Source organism: Lactuca saligna, chromosome 4 (assembly GCF_052625555.1).
Source record: "Lactuca saligna cultivar CGN05327 chromosome 4, ASM5262555v1, whole genome shotgun sequence".
NCBI lineage: Eukaryota > Viridiplantae > Streptophyta > Magnoliopsida > Asterales > Asteraceae > Lactuca > Lactuca saligna.
This window is the reverse complement of record NC_136420.1, coordinates 115,458,113-115,476,299: the sequence shown is the minus strand read 5'-3', so window position 1 is coordinate 115,476,299 and position 18,187 is coordinate 115,458,113. Positions and strand designations below refer to the sequence as shown.

The 18,187-nt window shown below is 34.0% G+C and overlaps 1 protein-coding gene across 1 annotated transcript; it reads right to left on the bottom strand.

Moving 5' to 3' along the window:
• Positions 1-1,771: 1,771 nt before the first annotated feature.
• Positions 1,772-4,134, bottom strand: LOC145038766 (calnexin homolog 1-like). The gene is made up of 6 exons (XM_078987016.1): positions 3,999-4,134; positions 3,824-3,893; positions 2,481-3,601; positions 2,315-2,386; positions 2,136-2,252; positions 1,772-2,061 (listed from the first exon to the last, which is right to left on the bottom strand). Exons 1-6 carry the CDS (start codon positions 4,092-4,094, stop codon positions 1,972-1,974), a joined length of 1,566 nt encoding a protein of 521 aa, XP_078843142.1. The 5' UTR covers positions 4,095-4,134; the 3' UTR covers positions 1,772-1,971.
• Positions 4,135-18,187: the final 14,053 nt, after the last annotated feature.

Genomic DNA, 18,187 nt, shown 5'->3' with positions numbered 1-18,187 from the left:
ATTCATGAAGAAACCCTAAATCGAGTTTTAAAGGAGGAATATACCATTTATTGTTTTGTCAATAATTATTATGGCATGTTATAATAGTTAAGCCAAGTCATTATTTAACATGTAAGAGTCAGTTAACGGTGGGTAATATTTGAACAAAACATATAGTTTGTTGGTATCTTTTGTACAAAAAGTTTACTTGGATGATGTTTTTTGAACATACCAAACTTGGATGATGTTTTTTGAACGATTTTGAAACATAGTTACCTCTTTTAGTCATTTCCTCTTGTTTTTTTTTCCTTTATTTATTTTTTACCGGTAATTACCGGTTACACAAGGTCAAATTTGAACAAAGAATGTACTTCGTTGGTGTTTTTTGTACAAATTCTTTAATTGGATGGTGTTTTATGAACACACCAAACTTGAATGGTATTTTTTGAACGATTTTGAAACATAATTACCCATATAAGTCATCATCCCTATATATAATTAGGATGACATCGTAGAGAGACATATGGTATCCTTGGTCGTGTTTGGAACTCACAAAGTTGAAGGCATCGAATATACTATAACTTTTTCTCCTATAGAAAAACTGGTCACAATACATGTTGGAGTTTCATGAAATCTAAAAAATTAAACAAACCAGATTTGCAGCGAAAAATAGTATTTAAAATTTTTAAACAAACCTAAGAACCGTTGCTCACTTAGACAATTATGATTAACTAATACAACCATATTGAGATCTATAACTCATACCCTTGAAGCGTACTACTTTTGATGTAGTGATAACAATCAAAATATATTGTTACTATGACGTATCCACACAATACAATACATATAGCTGCTAGACAATCAATTAATCAAAGCAAAACCAACGTGATTCTTCGTTGTTCCAAAACTGACAATCAACTTGAGAAGGTAGGATAGAAATTTTGTGGTTTAGGTTGCGAAAAGAAATGAGGAAAATTAGTTTCTTGGGAACTCTCAACAGAAAAATCCCAAGATGTTTTTCTTTTATACTTGTATTAATCGTAGGCTTTAGGCAAAGCCTTTAAACCATTAAACAAGTCAACCTAAAACCATTTAATTAATTAATTAATTATTTGGCTTGTTAAATGAACTCTTTATTTAATTATTAAATAAGCCGATTATTTAGTTTTACTTTGACTTAATAAATAATAAATAAACTATTTGTTTTATTATTTATTTTAGTTGATAAATAACAAAAATTTTCTTATAAATATTTATTATTTATTTTGAATATTTTATGACTTTTAGTATGTGAGCAACTAGTCTCACACATAATCAACAATACAATAATTTGTTTATATCTTGCATACTATCTCCATCAATACATACCTTTTTGGTCTAGCATGTAATTGACAATGGACTTGCATCTAATGGATGCATATAATGTGTTTCTACATGGTGACCTTTTAAAAGAGGTATACATGAAGTTTCCTAACCATCACATGATAATCATGTTTGAAGGATAAGAAATTCACTTAATGAGCTCCACCTCAATGTTGATTTCCAAAGTTTGAATTTTCCCATGATTGTCATGCCCGTCAACATTTCAGAAAATATTTAAGTACTCGCTTCAACATGAAGACTTAGGAGTCTCTATAATGTTTAATGACATTAAACTCATCAACAAATATGTTACTTTTGTTAGGCTTTTGATCCATAGCCTAATGCATCAATCTACCTAGCTATATCTTTGTGGTACTTATGTTATGTTTATGCAACGATACATTGTATACTTAAATCTTGGTTGCATCGATTACAATTTGATTGATTTAACATGTTGCCAAAAGACCTCTAAAAACGACCAATTCTTATTTTCATAAAAAAAAAAAAAAAACTCTCGTTTATGTAATTTTTTTTTTTTTGAAAAGGAGAAAAAAAAACAAATTCTAATTAGATTAAATCTTCAGTCAAAACTAATGTCTTGATTCTCTACTAAAGAAGCTAATAATCTGCTCAGCCATCACGCCTGGTATTCCTCCTACGAGGAGAAGTTGCATCCTCGCCCTGAGTGGTTGCCATCTTATCTCCCTCCTTCACCTTTGTCTAAAAAAATTTTAAAATTATAACACGAAAACATTAAAAAAAAGTTGTAATAATTTTTTTTTGCTACTACTCACTTGATTCTTCTTGGTAGACAACACGATCTTCAACAAGGGACTAACAACAACAACAGCAAGTGAAAGTATAATGCCAACAATAAGACTTGGTTTCTTTTCAGCCTCTTCAATAAGTTCCTACACAAACAAATAACAAAATTAAGTTCCAAATACTCATGAAAAAAAAACTAATAACTTACCATAACCTTCATCTTGTGTCCACTCAAGAAAGGTAAATCAGCAATCTTGTAAAGCACATCAAACACCGATTTCTGCAAAATTTCATAATCAAATTTATCAAAACAAAGAAATGAAATGAAAACTATTAAACCATGTTTTGTACTTTTGTTTAAGTTGGTTAATTACCTGGATACCCTTGAGACCTTCAATACCAGCAGCGTCTTCTTCTGTTTGATTCGCTTTCTCTACTAAAAACTTCGGCTTCCATGTCGTATCCCTAATCGATGCTGCAGTCGTTTCATCATTTGCGATCAAAATGTTGTCGAACAAAATTCCTTCTTGCATTGTCCAGATTTCGATTCCAATGGCGGCGATGGGTTCGACTGCGAAGTTTTCGAGTTCAAAGTACTCGGGATTTGGGATTTGACGAGGCTTCCAGACTCCCATGTAGTTTGGGTTATCGATAAGAGGAGCTTTCCATGTACCTTTGTAATCCGGATTCTTCTTCATTGGTCTTTGCCACTCTCCACACCCTACGAACTCGCATTTAGGGTTGTCGATTTTCGGAGGCTCCCACTCGCCGTCCTCCTCATCGTCCCAATCTTCCGGCTTCACCGCCTCCGGATCATCGATTTCTTCTGGTTCGTCTTCTAACCATCCTTTTGGTTTCACAGCTTCTTCATCTGGAATCTCCATTGGTATATCTTCATCCCAATCGTCGGGTTTTTTGGCATTTGGGTCGTGAATCTGTTTGCTGTCGTCCCAATCTTCAGGTTTGTGCTCGCCATAGTCGGGAATGGTTTTTGGGAGAACAATCGGTGGATGAAAATCTTCAGGTGACAAGAGATTCACCTTCTTTTTCTCTTCTCCGTCGATTAAGATACTCACTTCGTAATCAGGTTTCAATATGGCTGTATAGACATGTGTCATTTTGTCTAAAGGGATTTTAGGAGGATAGGTGAGATGGTGTTCGACGTATTTTCCATTCTTCTGGAACTTGGTGTTTACGATGAAATGAACCTTCTCTGTGGAGCCACATTTATCTGGGCCAAACATGATTGAGTAAGGAGAATTGCTGTCGAATTGTTTGGGAGTCCAGCCGGATTCTTGAGGCCGGAGGTACTTCAGATATGCGCCACCACATTCAAGCTGGTTGTAGAAGCGAGTTTCGAATTGAAGAACAACTGTACGGTTGTTAACCTCTACAGGCTTCTCCAGCTCCTTAACGATTGCGTACTTTCTAGCCTTCTCGCTTACAAGAAGCCCATAATCATCATGTCCCTCGCTCTTTGAGTGATTCCATACACCTGAGTAACCACATGAATGAGTCAATGGATTCCGATATTAGTCTGTGCTATGAAACTTGAATTTGCAGGATGATGTATAATAATAGTACATCGCATAGATTACAATCATGAGATGCTAGCAATTGATTACAATTGAAAAAGAATCTCACAGAAACAAATAAATTCTTCAAAACAAATAGTAGAATTAACAATAAACAAATTGTAGATCTGAACATATCTAACCTAAATACTCTTCATTCTCAGATACGGTCCAGCTATCCTCAAACGATTGATCAAACGACTCGTAAAATAACTAAAACGAAAAAAACAAAAGCATTAGCACTTCAGAAACCAATCTAATCATATCATAACACGCGATAAGAACACACATTCATTGGTTGTGAATTAGGTCACTCACAGTGCCGGAAGAAGAAGCGAAAGTTTGAAAAGCGAAACCAATCAAAATGAAACAAAAGAACTGCAAGCAACAGATTCTTCGTTTACTTTCTTCCATAATCCGACGATCGAATTCCAGAGTCGATCTTCCGATCTGAATGGCTTCTTCTTTTGGTTAGTTTGTTAAGTGTGCAGTAGATATATGGATCTCGGGAGTGGTTACGTCAAAATGGTTTAACCAAAAATATCGCATGGCGCGGAAATCAATCAATCAGATATTGCCACGTAGTTTTTCAAACATGGCTCGCGTCTTATGCAGCAATCCGAGAAGAACGGCTATAATGTGTAGAATGGTGTTTATCGGCAACAAAATAAAAATCCAAATGGAAATAATTACTTACAAAAAATATTATTAGATTAATACGTCCATTTCTTTTAACAAGGAAAAAAAAGAAGGAAGAAGAAGAAACATTACACATGAATTTGAAAGAATTTGATGGTAAAAGTTGCATTGATTGATGAAATCAAAGTAATTTGGAGTAGGAATAAGTACGGAATGGTTTGGTTCGGTTATTAATCAAAACCGAACCACACTATAATTGGTTAATGTATTTCGATAACTATTAATTAATGGTTAATATTGGTTTTGGTTAACGTTTTTAATCGATTAATGGTTGTGGTCAATGATTAATATCGGTTAATTAAAATGGTTTAAGATGATATAAAAACAAAAATACGTTTCTATAAAATTGAAAAATATTAAGTATATCGTTATAAAAAGTGAATCATTATGATAAAAATACTTATCATATATATCTCTAAATAATTACACTTTAAATATTTAATTCCAAATATAATTACAAACCATATTTAATATTATATTATATGAAAACAGGTATTAATATTATTCGTTCGGTTTTATTTATAATAGTTCGTTTTTAGATGAAAACCATAAACGAACAACACGTATTCAGTTAATCAAAATTAGAAACCGAACCATTACTAAAATAGTTCGGTTGTATCAATCAATTTAGTTATGGTTCGGTTTTTAAGTTAATATGTTTACTCATAATTTGGAGTTTAACTAAATTCTATTAAATTCTATGCTCAAAGGAATTGATATATATATATATATATATATATATATATATATATATATATATATATATATATATATATATATATATATATATATATATATATACCCAAATAATCGAAAATTTTCCTTCACATTAGCCTACTTTTACCTTTTGAGTAGATCACCATCCTGACATGGTAGCTTCTTTCCTTGACCATTTTGTTGGAAGCAATTTCTTATTTCACTAATTCACTATTGTATATATCTTTTATAATGTAAATCTTTCTAAAAACCAAATCCTAGTATTAGGATTCGAACCTGATTCGTTTCTACCCCAAAGTAAACCTCACAATTTGTGTCTGCGTGTCATGTATTCATTTCAAATATGAAGTTACACGACACAAATGTTAAACACGAATACAACACAAATTATAAAACATGTTTGGGGTATCAAACACGAACACGACACGTAAAATTAATGGTGTGACACATGACATGACACAAATAGACATGTTTTCTAACCGAGTTACACGAAAGCACGAAAAAACACGAATAGACACGTTTTTAATGATTTTTTTAAGCTAGGGCTATAAACGAATTATTGACTTTTACGAATCTGGTCCACAATATATTATAAATATAAAATTTAACCCTAAAGTATTTACGTGTTTATATGTATCACATGTTAACACGAATTTGTATCGTGTCTAAATAGGTAAATTCCTATTTGACACGTGTAAGACATGAAACATGAATTTAAAATATGTGTTCGATACAAATAAACACGAAACACGAATTTCTAAAACACATACACGGAAAACTCGTAGTGTGTTCGTGTCGTGTAAATCGTGTCGTTTATCAAATTGTCAGATCTACCCCAAAGCAGGCAATTACCATTTGGGTAACTCATTTTTAAATGACTTTTATGCTTCACTCTCATTCATATATATATATATATATATATATATATATATATATATATATATATATATATATATATATATATATATATATATATATATATATATATATATATATATATATATTACATGCTAAAGTTTTGAATATATCTATCTTATTATTATTATTATTATTATTATTATTATTATTATTATTATTATTATAATATGTGAAAATCAAAACATTATTTTTAAATTCATTTTATTAATATTATTAAACACACACACACACACACACATATATATATATATATATATATATATATATATATATATATATATAACATATAAATATAATAATTATGTATAGAATACATATTATATGTTTTTATACCTTAAAAACATTTAAATACAATAAATACATATACAAAATATAACAAATATAAATATATATAAAAACTTATTTAAAATGTATTTATACATAAAACTTATTTATTACATTTATGTTTTTACATGAGTTTTTTTAAAGTATTTCTTATACGTATACATAATAAGTTTTTACATATAAAATCATATAAAAACGTAAATATAATAAATAAGTTTTATGTGTATATACATTTTAAATAAGTTTTTTTTTCCTATGTAACTGTTATATTTTTTTATACATATTTTTTATATTTATATGTTTTTAAAATATTAAAACATATAAATATGTATGCATATTTATTATATATTCATGTTTTTTACACACACATATATATATATATATATATATATATATATATATATATATATATATATATATATATATATATATATTTATTAAATAATATAAAAAATCAAACAAAATGTATTGATTTCACTTAAAATAATAATATTAATGATAAATGTATTTAAAGTTTCAGGATGTAATAAATAGATACAGGAGTAAAAACAGTTAAAGTGTGTTCAATTGGTAAGTTCTATATTTTGTTTTAGTAGGATGCAGGTTTGAATCGCTCAACGCCTCAACCTTATATTTTTTTTATTTTTTTAAGGCTTCACATTATAGAAGATATATACAAAAGTGAAGAAGTTAAATTAGAGAATTTTTCTAGCCGAAATGTTAAATTGTTTTTTTCAAGCCACATCAATCCATCCGTCCAGTTGGTATATGCCATGTGGCATGATAATTTACTGAAAAGGTAAATATAGGCTTATTTTCCTGTTTCTATTAAAAAAATAAAATTAAAAACTTTATTGTAATTCTTTTTAAAATAATAACTTATATATATATATATATATATATATATATATATATATATATATATATATATATATATATATATATATATATATATATAGGTTCAAATGTTTCTTGCAATTATTGTGTGCCTAAATGCACCAATGAAAATTTAATAAATAATAAATAATTAAATAAATCAATAAAATATATTCTTGGATCTTTTGTACTTTTAATTAAGGAAATCATTTAATTGAAATCTTACAATTAAGGAAATAAAGTAAATACATTTGACCTAGTCTCTCTCTATCTTCTTTTATATTTCCTACGGTTCTTCTTTTTCATCTACAGGGAGGATGAAATCAAAATGAGGAGGCTGTAACCTTTGCTTAAGTTGTTGCTGGTGTCTAGGGATGAAAGTGGGTCCAAACCCGGACCGGATGGACCCGAACCCGGAAAACCCGGAACCCGTTAACGGGATTTTGTAGAACCGGAAAATGGATCGGTATATCGGAATCGGTTCCGGTTCGGTTCCGGGTATGGTTCCGGGTAAAGTGGGTCTAGAATCGGAAAACCCGGAAACATCAAAGTGGGTAGGTTGGAACCGGATAAAGTGGGTTTAGAACCGGATAAAGTGAGTTTAGAACCGAAAAACCCAAAAAAATCGGAATTTTTTAGTAATTACTTACTACTTAGTGGGTTGAACTTTGAAAATTTTCATATTGATATCCCGACTTTGGGGGATTGTAATTCATTGAATATGAAACCAAAATTAACAAAATTATAGTCTAAAATCATGTATAAACTTTAAAATGAACTCTAGAAAAAACCGCATGTCAATCCGACTTTAAACGAATGTGATATGCATGTGTTAACATTTTCACATAATACAAAGTACAAAAACAAATAGTTGAAAGTTGAAAATTTTCAGTTTTGATATCCCGATTTCGGAGGATTGTAAATCATTGAATGTTAAACTAAAAATGACAAAATTATAATCTAAAATCATCTACAACCTGTAAACTACATGTTGGAAAAAACCACATGTCAATTCGACTTCAAACGAATTAGATATGAATGTTTTAAAACTTTCACCGAATTAAAAAAAACTGAAAAATAAAAAACTTACAGCTTTGATATATCGATTTTGGGGGATTGTAAGTCAATGAATATAAAACTAAAAATGGCAAATTTATACTCTAAAATCATGTACAAACTTTAAACTACATGTTAGAAAAAATCGTATATCAATCGGAGTTGAAACGAATGAGATATGCATCTTTTAAACGTTTCACAAAAAACCGGTTCCGGCCCTAAAAGTGGTTCCGGTTCCAAAAACCGGTTCCGGTTTTTAGACCCGGTTTAACCGGACCCAATGGACCCGAACCCGGATTACCCGGAACTCGGATAAAGCCAATTTTTGAACCCGGAACTGGAACCGATTCTATATATTCCGGTTCTAACGGTTCCGGTTCCGGTCCGATTCCGGTTCCGATCTGGTTTTTCGATTCTAAATCTCATCCCTACTAATGTCTACCCTTCACCTTCGTTTCCCGCCTGGTACACGTCGCTTAACTCTTCCTGTCCTCCAATAAGAATGAATGTGGATGACATTTTTAGAAGTCTTTAAAGACGGGTTTGCTTCAACTGCCTGTTTAAGACTGAATTGGAATTGAAAATTGATTTTATGTTTGTTCACAGGTTTTCGTTACAATAATGATTGAGTGGCTGTGATTAAAAAAATGGGGATTCTACCATTTTCAATCAAAACCGAAGCCACATAACAATTTATGCTTTTTTTTTCTTCGATCGTATGGAAACCGAACACAGGAGGTATACCCTCCTGTGTAACTCATTTGATGTTGATGGTTCTGAATTGGTTTTTTTTTTTTTTTTTTTTTTTTTTTTTTTTTTTTTTTTCATTCATGATTCATAGAAAATGTGGTGATTTAGGGAGCGCCCTTAAAGTGTTTGATGAAATGCCAAAGAGAAATATGACAGTCTCAGATTATATTCATGGTTAGTGATGGAATCACCGGTTAATAAGGAGATGCTGGTAAGTTTACATGAACTTTATTGATCTTTTATTAAGTTTTTTGAGTTGGATTTTTGTAATTTTTTTTTCTTCAGAAATTTAGAAACACCATTCTTTGATGGCAAAGAACTTGTAGCTGGAAGTATTGATGATTCAATCTATGTTTATGATGTTGAAGCAAACATCCATCCTGACCATAGATTTGATGTTGAAGCAAACTGACTTTTCCTTATGTTTATGATGTTGAAGCAAACAGACATATAGGCTGATCATGGCTTTGACCTTGTTTACCTTTTTATAATATTTTCCATTCTGAAAGAATAGTTTATTATATAAGAATATTATTGCTTTATTCTGATAGAATTTGTAGTTAATTAATTATATGTTTAATGTGCAGTTGTTACAAGTGTATCACTACAAAGTATTTGACAATAAATTTGTGATAGAAAATAGCTTGAAGACCTGATGGGAAAGGCTCCTTGTATAAAATCATTCTCATGCAATACAATTCTAATAGAATGTTAATGTCACAAAATGCCAATCTCATAGAATGCTAGCATATTTTTAATTGACTTAGAGGTCAAAAATACACAAGACATCTAGAATGTTGTTATTTTTTAAGAATTATACTTGTTATTCTTTCAGAATGTTTGTTATAATTCAATGAATCACAATCGTATAATGTAATTATTTGATCTATTATTAGTTCAAGAATCGATTTTGTGTATTCCTTCAGAATATATTTACTAGTTTATGGTTGACATTCTGTCATTCTGACAGAATTAAATCGAAAAATATGTTTACTATTTTATGGTTAAAATTCTATCATTCTGACAGAATAAAAATCGGATTTTTAATTTTAAATTAATTTTAAATATTTATATTTTTAAAAATAAAAGAATTAATTATCCCTAAAAATCTGAAAAATTCCTTTTTTAATATAGGTTAATTGACTAGAATGCCTTTATGCTCAAATTTGTGTGATTATATGATACATGATAGCCTATTCTACTATCATAGACCTTCAGATCATTGACCTTTGATTATATTCCATCCAATGGTCCGGATCTGTGCATTCTGGCATACAATAGTTACTAAAAACAAAATAACATAACCATATATATATATATATATATATATATATATATATATATATATATATATATATATATATATATATATATATATCGATCACAAATAGCAAATAAAATGACAAAACGGGTTCATGACAACCTATATATATATATATATAAAGAAAGAAAACTTACCCGATATCGATCACAAATAGCAAATAAAATGACAAAACGGGTTCATGACAACCTGGCCCATCTCCGTTTGACGCTTTAATCATAAGGACATTAATCGATATAAAATCCAATATTTGCTGAACCCATCCCTCAAAAGCAATCAAGTCTCCTAAATTACATCTAAGCAATCAAGTCTCCTAAATTACATCTAGGAGTTCAATTTATTGATATTGAGGGAGAGAGTTCAGAAAAAATTGAGTTTTGCATACTCTTGAAAGCAAGTGAAGGGTTGGTGTAAACTTATACAATGCATAAATGGCTTATAAATACAACAAGTAACTATATATTACATTGTGTTTACACGTTCAACAAGAACGTTTTTCCAGACAATGCCAATTTCCATGTTTTCCAAGAAAACATGGCTGATATTCAAAGAAGTTGCTGCCCAACTTTCAACTGGTTACTGATTGAAAGCGACACAAGCTTCAAATCATTGTTATTGAATGAAGCATATGACTAGTCGGTCAACTAGCATTCCAAGTTTCGTTAGACACGTATGTAAACATATGATATTATAATAAAGTTTAAATACATATCGTTTGTGTCATTTGAAAAAATATGTATTTCGAACGTGAGATCCAATTGTAATGTTTGTCCTATACAGTAATATATCGGGTGGTGTAGTGGGCCAAGAATATGAAGACGAGTTTGTTTCTTGTAGTTTATAGGAGTAATATTCAAACAAGGCAGGTGACTTTTGTGACTTGTCCGTACTATGTGTGGCACCTAATAAGCTTGGCCGAATGTTATAGGCTGATTCACTGGATCTTGTGAAGGAACTTAAACCTATAGATTTGAAGAATAAGGAAGGGTGAAAAGAGATCGTAAACTATATGGGTTATTGGATTACAATTAAAACGGGTAAAACTTTTGTATACCTTGAGTTCATTAAAAACTTTTCTTATACATTTTTCTTTTTAATAAATAAGTAGTATAATAAATTATTGTAGATTACACGTCCATGTGGGTTTTATTTATTTATTTATTTGACTGGCAAATCTAATTTATTGTTAAGCTAAAAACACCTATTCCACCTATGTCCACGACGTGATTTGAACCCTCGACCTCAAAAAGGGTGTACACCATCTGATACCGCTAGACTATGTGGTTTTGGGATAGTGGTTTTGATACCAATATAAAATAAATGTTTTGCCCTTATTTTGTTTTTAGTTTATTTATATCTTACTACTCCGCCGATATTTTGAGTAGTAAGGTAGTGTTTGTTTTTTGTCTGTAGATTTACGTGGTCTTTTCTGTCTGCACCTCGCAGACCACGTGTAGCCATTATTTACAGACTGTTTGTTTTTTTTGAAGACTACAGACTTAAAAATGTCTATGCGCCCTCTTCTAGGCGCATATGTGGTGCAAAGTCTTCTAACATCTTCAGACATCTTCTAACATCTTCAGACATATATATATCTTTATTTTTTTAAGTTTTTTTTTTAATTTATAATTTTTCTAACTTTATTAATGATAAACAATTTGAAAAAAAAAATTACAAAACTTAAAAAAAAAACGTTCGACGATACAAACATGATATTTTTGACAAATTTATAAATAAAGATTTATTACAATAATAGTCGTTGAAGTTGTTTATATAAATATGAAAAAATTCATAATATATTCTTATATTTTTTTTGCCAACTTTTATAAAACATTATTTAATACAATATCGTCAATTTCTTGAGAAAATATTTATGGTACGTTTTTAATGGATTTAATTCAAAAAATTGAAATTTATTTCTATCCATTTATGTATCACATTGTTTGATCATTAATTACAATCTTTAGTTATAACTTTGCAACCAAAGTTGTTGGTTTTTACCAAATATATACATTAATTCATATCATTTTTATTTTTATTTTATATACAAAAATACATAAAAGTTGATCTAGATTCATTAGTTATTTATAACAAAGTCATAAAAATATTAAAAAAATCACTTTGAAGTTAAAAAAAATCAGTTTATTTAGATTTCAGTTTATTAGTAGAAGAGGTCTATCACCCCCCCCCCCCCCCCCCCCCCCCACTTCACCAACCCATTGGATGATAAGATGCAAACTCGACAAACTTGAGGACAATGATATCTTTGATTATGCTAAGAGAATTAAACAAGAAGAATTAATGTGATTCACTTGATCAAATTGATCAAGTTGCATCCACATGCAAAACATAGAGAAATTCTTTATTGGTTTGTAAGTTCAACACAAATGACGTATTAACTACACTTGTATGTTTTATCATGTATATTTTTGTATCTAAGGTTATAATAATGAGATATATTTATAATGTAGTTCACCTAAGATTTAACACTAGGCAATGCACCCTTTAACAAACCAAACATAAAGTCAACTTGTTCTTTAATGTTTAATCGGATAAATGATGAAGTGTGTCGAAACCTTTAATATTGAGGCATGATGAAGCTTTAATGCCTTCAGTATAGAGACAATGCTTCAGAAACTCATATCTAAATGCATTTCCGCCTTTGACTTTGAAACTTCAACATGCATGTCGAAACTCTTCATTCGATATATTTGGGATATCACTAGCCTTTGTTGAGACCAATTGTACATAAGATTCATTGACTTTCGACACAAAGTCCACATATAAATGATTTCTGTTATATGCTAAATTATGAAACACCTTTTCCAATCCAAGATGTAACCCAAATCATCCATAGCCTACATCTTTGACTCTAATATCGAGGAAGACCAGTCGAAGTCATACAAATGTTTAACTTCTCCACTGTTAGTGCCTTAGTGAACATATTTCATGACTATGTGAACCGACGACCTTCTTCAAATCCATCGTACCTTATGATATCAAATCCATAATAAAGTGACACCTCATCTTGGTGCGTTTTGTCTTGCTATGAAGCATTGGATTCTTCACAAGGTGAACAGATGCTAATTGTTACAATATATAACACAATCTTTTAATTCAAGCTCAACTTTAAAACCAAGTTCTTCAACTAAAATAGTTTTTACTAGCTTTAGCTAAAGATATGTTATAACATTGTGATTTTTACCCTAAAAATTTTCATTTAATTTAACGCCTTTTTAACAGAAAATGCAACGGAACCCTTAAGTATTTATTTAAAAAAAATTAACGACCACAATGCTACATTAAAACCAAATTCATAGTTTCAAATTGTTTAACACATGAGGTATCCTATCTAGATCCTTAGTCCTAATCTAGCATGCTGATCTACTAGCTGATAATCATAACATAAACTTGTATGGGTACTTTGGGGAAAACGTACTTGAGCTTGGACGGTCGCGCACATCACACACCTTGTTCTTTCTCAAAACTCTTTAACTTAGATTTTCGAAAACCATTTTCTTTGTACGAATCTTTTAATCCCTTGGTTTGAGTCCAGATACTCCATAGGGTGTGTCCGAATCCCTCAAACCAAGCATCTGATACCAACTTGTAACATCTCCAATTTCCGAGTCCAAAATTTTTAATTTTAATATAACGATTTAGAAAACATTTGTCATAAAACATCACTGTGTCATATCATTTCATAAAACCATAACCTCATGTCTGAAAATCATATCATAAAAGTAGTAACAATGTCAGAGTACAATCCTAAGAAATCTCATAAGGCGGAATCCCATTTGTGTGTGATGTGCAGCTACCGCGCCGGCTCCTTCCCCTTCGCTGAAGAGGTACTTGAAACAAAACTGCAAACTATAAGCACGAAGCTTAGTGAGTTCCACCATCTTACCACATACCCTACAATCATATAACATACATACTGTCGAGCATTTCTGGGGTGCCCAACTTACCCGATACGACCATTCTGGGGTGCTGACCTACCCGCGACCATTCAGGGGTGCCGACCTACCCGTGTCAAGCCATTCTGGGGTGCTAACCTACCCATGTCAAGCCGTTTTAGGGTGCTGAACTACCCTTCGGTCCTAACAACCGAACCTCGGGGACTATTCCACCCCTACTACTACTATCACATATATTATAACATAAAGATATTGTCCGGCATATCTGGGGTGTCTGACTTACCCTTCGGTCCTAACAACTGAACTTGGGGACTATTCCCCTCCTACTACCACTATCACATATAACATATCATGCCAGCATATAAACATATCATAGCATACTATCAGACATATCTGGGGTGTCCGACCTACCCTTCGGTCCTAACAACCGAACTTAGGGACTATTCTCCCCCAACTACCACTATCACATATAACATATCATGCCAGCATATAACATATTAGGTAGTAGCAAAACTAGATGAATATCACAAAGATAATCATCTAATATACAACTCCTACTGGTGGGCCGGTATTGTGGCCGTAGACCCACCGCTACTGGAAGGTAACTCACCTCGTGAGGTTGACTGCTGAAAAGTTGATCGGCAGATGTCTGACTGCTGCTCTGGTGATCCTCCGGCTATAAATCCATAAAACACTTAATCAGACACTGATAATTACTCTTAGGAAAAAATGACTATTTTACCCCTAACCAAGTCAAAGTCAAAGTCAAAGCCAAAGTCAAAGTCAACTTCCAGTTGACCCGACTCGCCGAGTTGGGCCGCCAACTCGTCGAGTCCCTATCCTTTCATCTGTCCGTCTTTACACCTCTGCTCGTCGAGTTTGGCAACGACTTGACGAGTTCTCCTTCTAAAACAACCCCGAATAAACCTTCATCTGACTCACCAAGTTGTATGAACAACTCGTCGAGTTCATCTCCATCCTATTAACAAGTCCTGCCCTTGACTCGCCGAGTTGTATGAACAACTCATCTAGCTCATCTTTGAAAGTTAGGAGATTGCCTTAGACTCACCGAGTTTGTTCATACACTCGTCGAGTCCTATGATTTCCAGGTCTATGGCTAAGTCCAATGCGTTGGTTCACTCCCCCAGACCCCTCTAAGACCACTCTAACACTTATTGGGTTCCCTCGAACCATAACAGAAAAGGGAAGTCAAGCCATGGACTCGCCGAGTCGAGAATGACCAAGTCTCATTCCTTGATTTATGATGTACGACACTTGACCAAAAGATAGATCTAGGCTTCTAAGATCGATATAGCACGTAAATTTAGAAACTTTACGTGCATGCATGGGACTATGAGCTTAAATGGGCCTAAATGAGACTCTTAAGATGCATGGGGCTCTCTAAGGCTCTAAAATCAGTCCCTTTCTGCCTTGTAGCCCCCTTAAAGACCTTGGATCTGAAGTCTTAGCCCCCCAACCATGCTTACATTCATGATTGGTCACCAAGAATGGCTCTTAAAATCCCTAAATCACCCCCAAAAGGGATCTAAAACATGAAAGAGCAAGGTATCAACTTTATACCTTTAAAGAACTGCAGAGGGTGCACAAACTCGAACTCCTCTAGTCTCCTCTTGATTCCTCAAGCCCTTCTCTTCCTTCTTATGTTCCAAAATCACCAAAAACCACCACAAAGGCCTTAGATATTTACACAAACGATTAGGGTTTAATATGGAGAGCTCTGAGAGCAATAGGGACGAAGAGAGGCTGAATGAGATGCTTAAATAGGGTGTAATCCCTTAGATTAGGGTTTTACTCAAAAAGTACCTACTCGCCGAGTCAGTCTACTGAATCGTCGAGTAGGTCACTTAAAATGTCCGTGGGTCCCGACTCTACTCAACGAGTTGGGCCTCCAACTCATCGAGTCCCAGAGAGAAACAAAATACTTTGAATTAAGTGCATACCAGGAATCGGGTGCTACAAATCTCCCCCCCTTATTTTAGACTTCGTCCTTGAAGTCTACTGCTCGATCCTGAAAAAGCTCTGGGTAATGCCCCATCATCTCATCCTCGGGCTCCCACGTCCATTCCGCTCCTTTTCGGTGCTGCCATTGCACCTTTACCAGCTCGACCTTCTTGTTCCTCAAATCCTTCGACTTCCGGTCGAGGATTGCCACAGGCCACTCAATGTAATTCAGATTGTCATTCACCTGAATATCCTCTAGAGGTACCACTACCGAGTCATCTACCAAACACTTCCGCAACTGGGAGACATGGAATGTACTGTGAATCTGATTAAGTTCGGCTGGTAGATCCAGTTGATATGCCACCTTGCTTACCCGAGCTATAACCCTGAAAGGTCCAATATACCTGGGGCCCAGCTTGCCCTGCTTCCTGAATCGGATGACGCCCTTCCATGGAGACACCTTCAGGAGGACAATATCCACGACCTGGAGATCCAGGTCCGAGCGGTACTTGTCGGCATAACTTTTCTGCCGACTCTAATCAGTCTTAAGCCTGCTCCTGACCTGTTGAATCCTCTCTGTCATCTTGAGCACCACTTCGGTGCCCCCATGACCCTCTAGCCCACCTCACCCCAACATATCGGGGTCCTGCACTTCCTCCCGTATAGCATCTCAAAGGGAGGACAATCGATACTCGCGTGGTAGCTGTTGTTGTAGGAGAACTCAGCTAATGGAAGATAGGTATCTCAACTACCATCGAAGTCCAACATGTATGACCGAAACATATCCTCTAGTGTCTGGATGGTCCGCTCGCTCTGCCCATCCGTCTGCGGGTGAAAACCAGTGCTAAAGTGTAGATGAGTAACCAACTCGTCATGGAATTTCTTCCAAAATCTGGAAGTAAACCGCACATCTCTTTCAGAAATCATGGAGACTGGCACTCAATGCCGAGCCACCACCTCTCAAATATAGATGTCGGCCAGCTTCTCGACCAATATACTCTCCTAGATCGGTATGAAATAGGCACTCTTAGTCAATCGATCCACGATGACCCATATGGAATCTACTCCCCGCGCGGTCCTAGGAAGTTTGGTGATGAAATCCATGGTAATATCTTCCGATTTCTACATGGGAATATCTAACGGCTACATCTTGCTGTGTGGTCTCTGGTGCTCGGTCTTGACCTTCCTACAGGTCAAGCACCGCTCCACATATCATGCTACATCGCGCTTCATGCAGGGCCACCAATAGTCAAAACGAATATCTTTATACATCTTCTTCGCCCCGGGATGAATGGAGAATCGGGACTTGTGCGCCTCCTCCATCAGAACCTGGCGCACACCCCCGTGGTATGGAACCCACACCCTATGGTGTAGTGTCAATAACCGTCGGCTATCATAGTTGAAGGAGGAAACCTGTCCCATTATACATTCTCTCTTCCGATGTTCCTCCTTCATAGCCTCCTGCTGAGCCTCTTGGATCTGCTCCAACAGTGGAGTCACTACTGTCATCCGCATGAAAAAGTATTTGATCGGTGCTGCCTTACAACTAAGCGCATCGGCCACTATATTGGCCTTCCCCGGGTGGTAAAGGATCTCACAATCATAATCTTTCACCACATCTAACCACTGACGATGCCTCATGTCAGATTCAGCTGATCCATGAGGTATCTCAGACTGTTATGGTCCGTGTAGATGGTACATCGAACCCCATAGAGATAGTGTTGCCAAACCTTGAGGGCGAAGACAACCCCCCTAACTCCAAATCGTGCATCGGGTAGTTTGCCTCATGGGGCTTCAACTGCCTCGAGGCGTAGGCGATGACATGCCCTCTCTGCATCAATACCACGCCCAAACCCAAAATAGACGTGTCGCAGTATACAACAAAATCCTCTACACCCTCTGGCAGGGCTAAGATTGGTGCCTCGCACAATCTCTGTCTCAGTGTCTCGAACGCTGCCTGCTGCTCA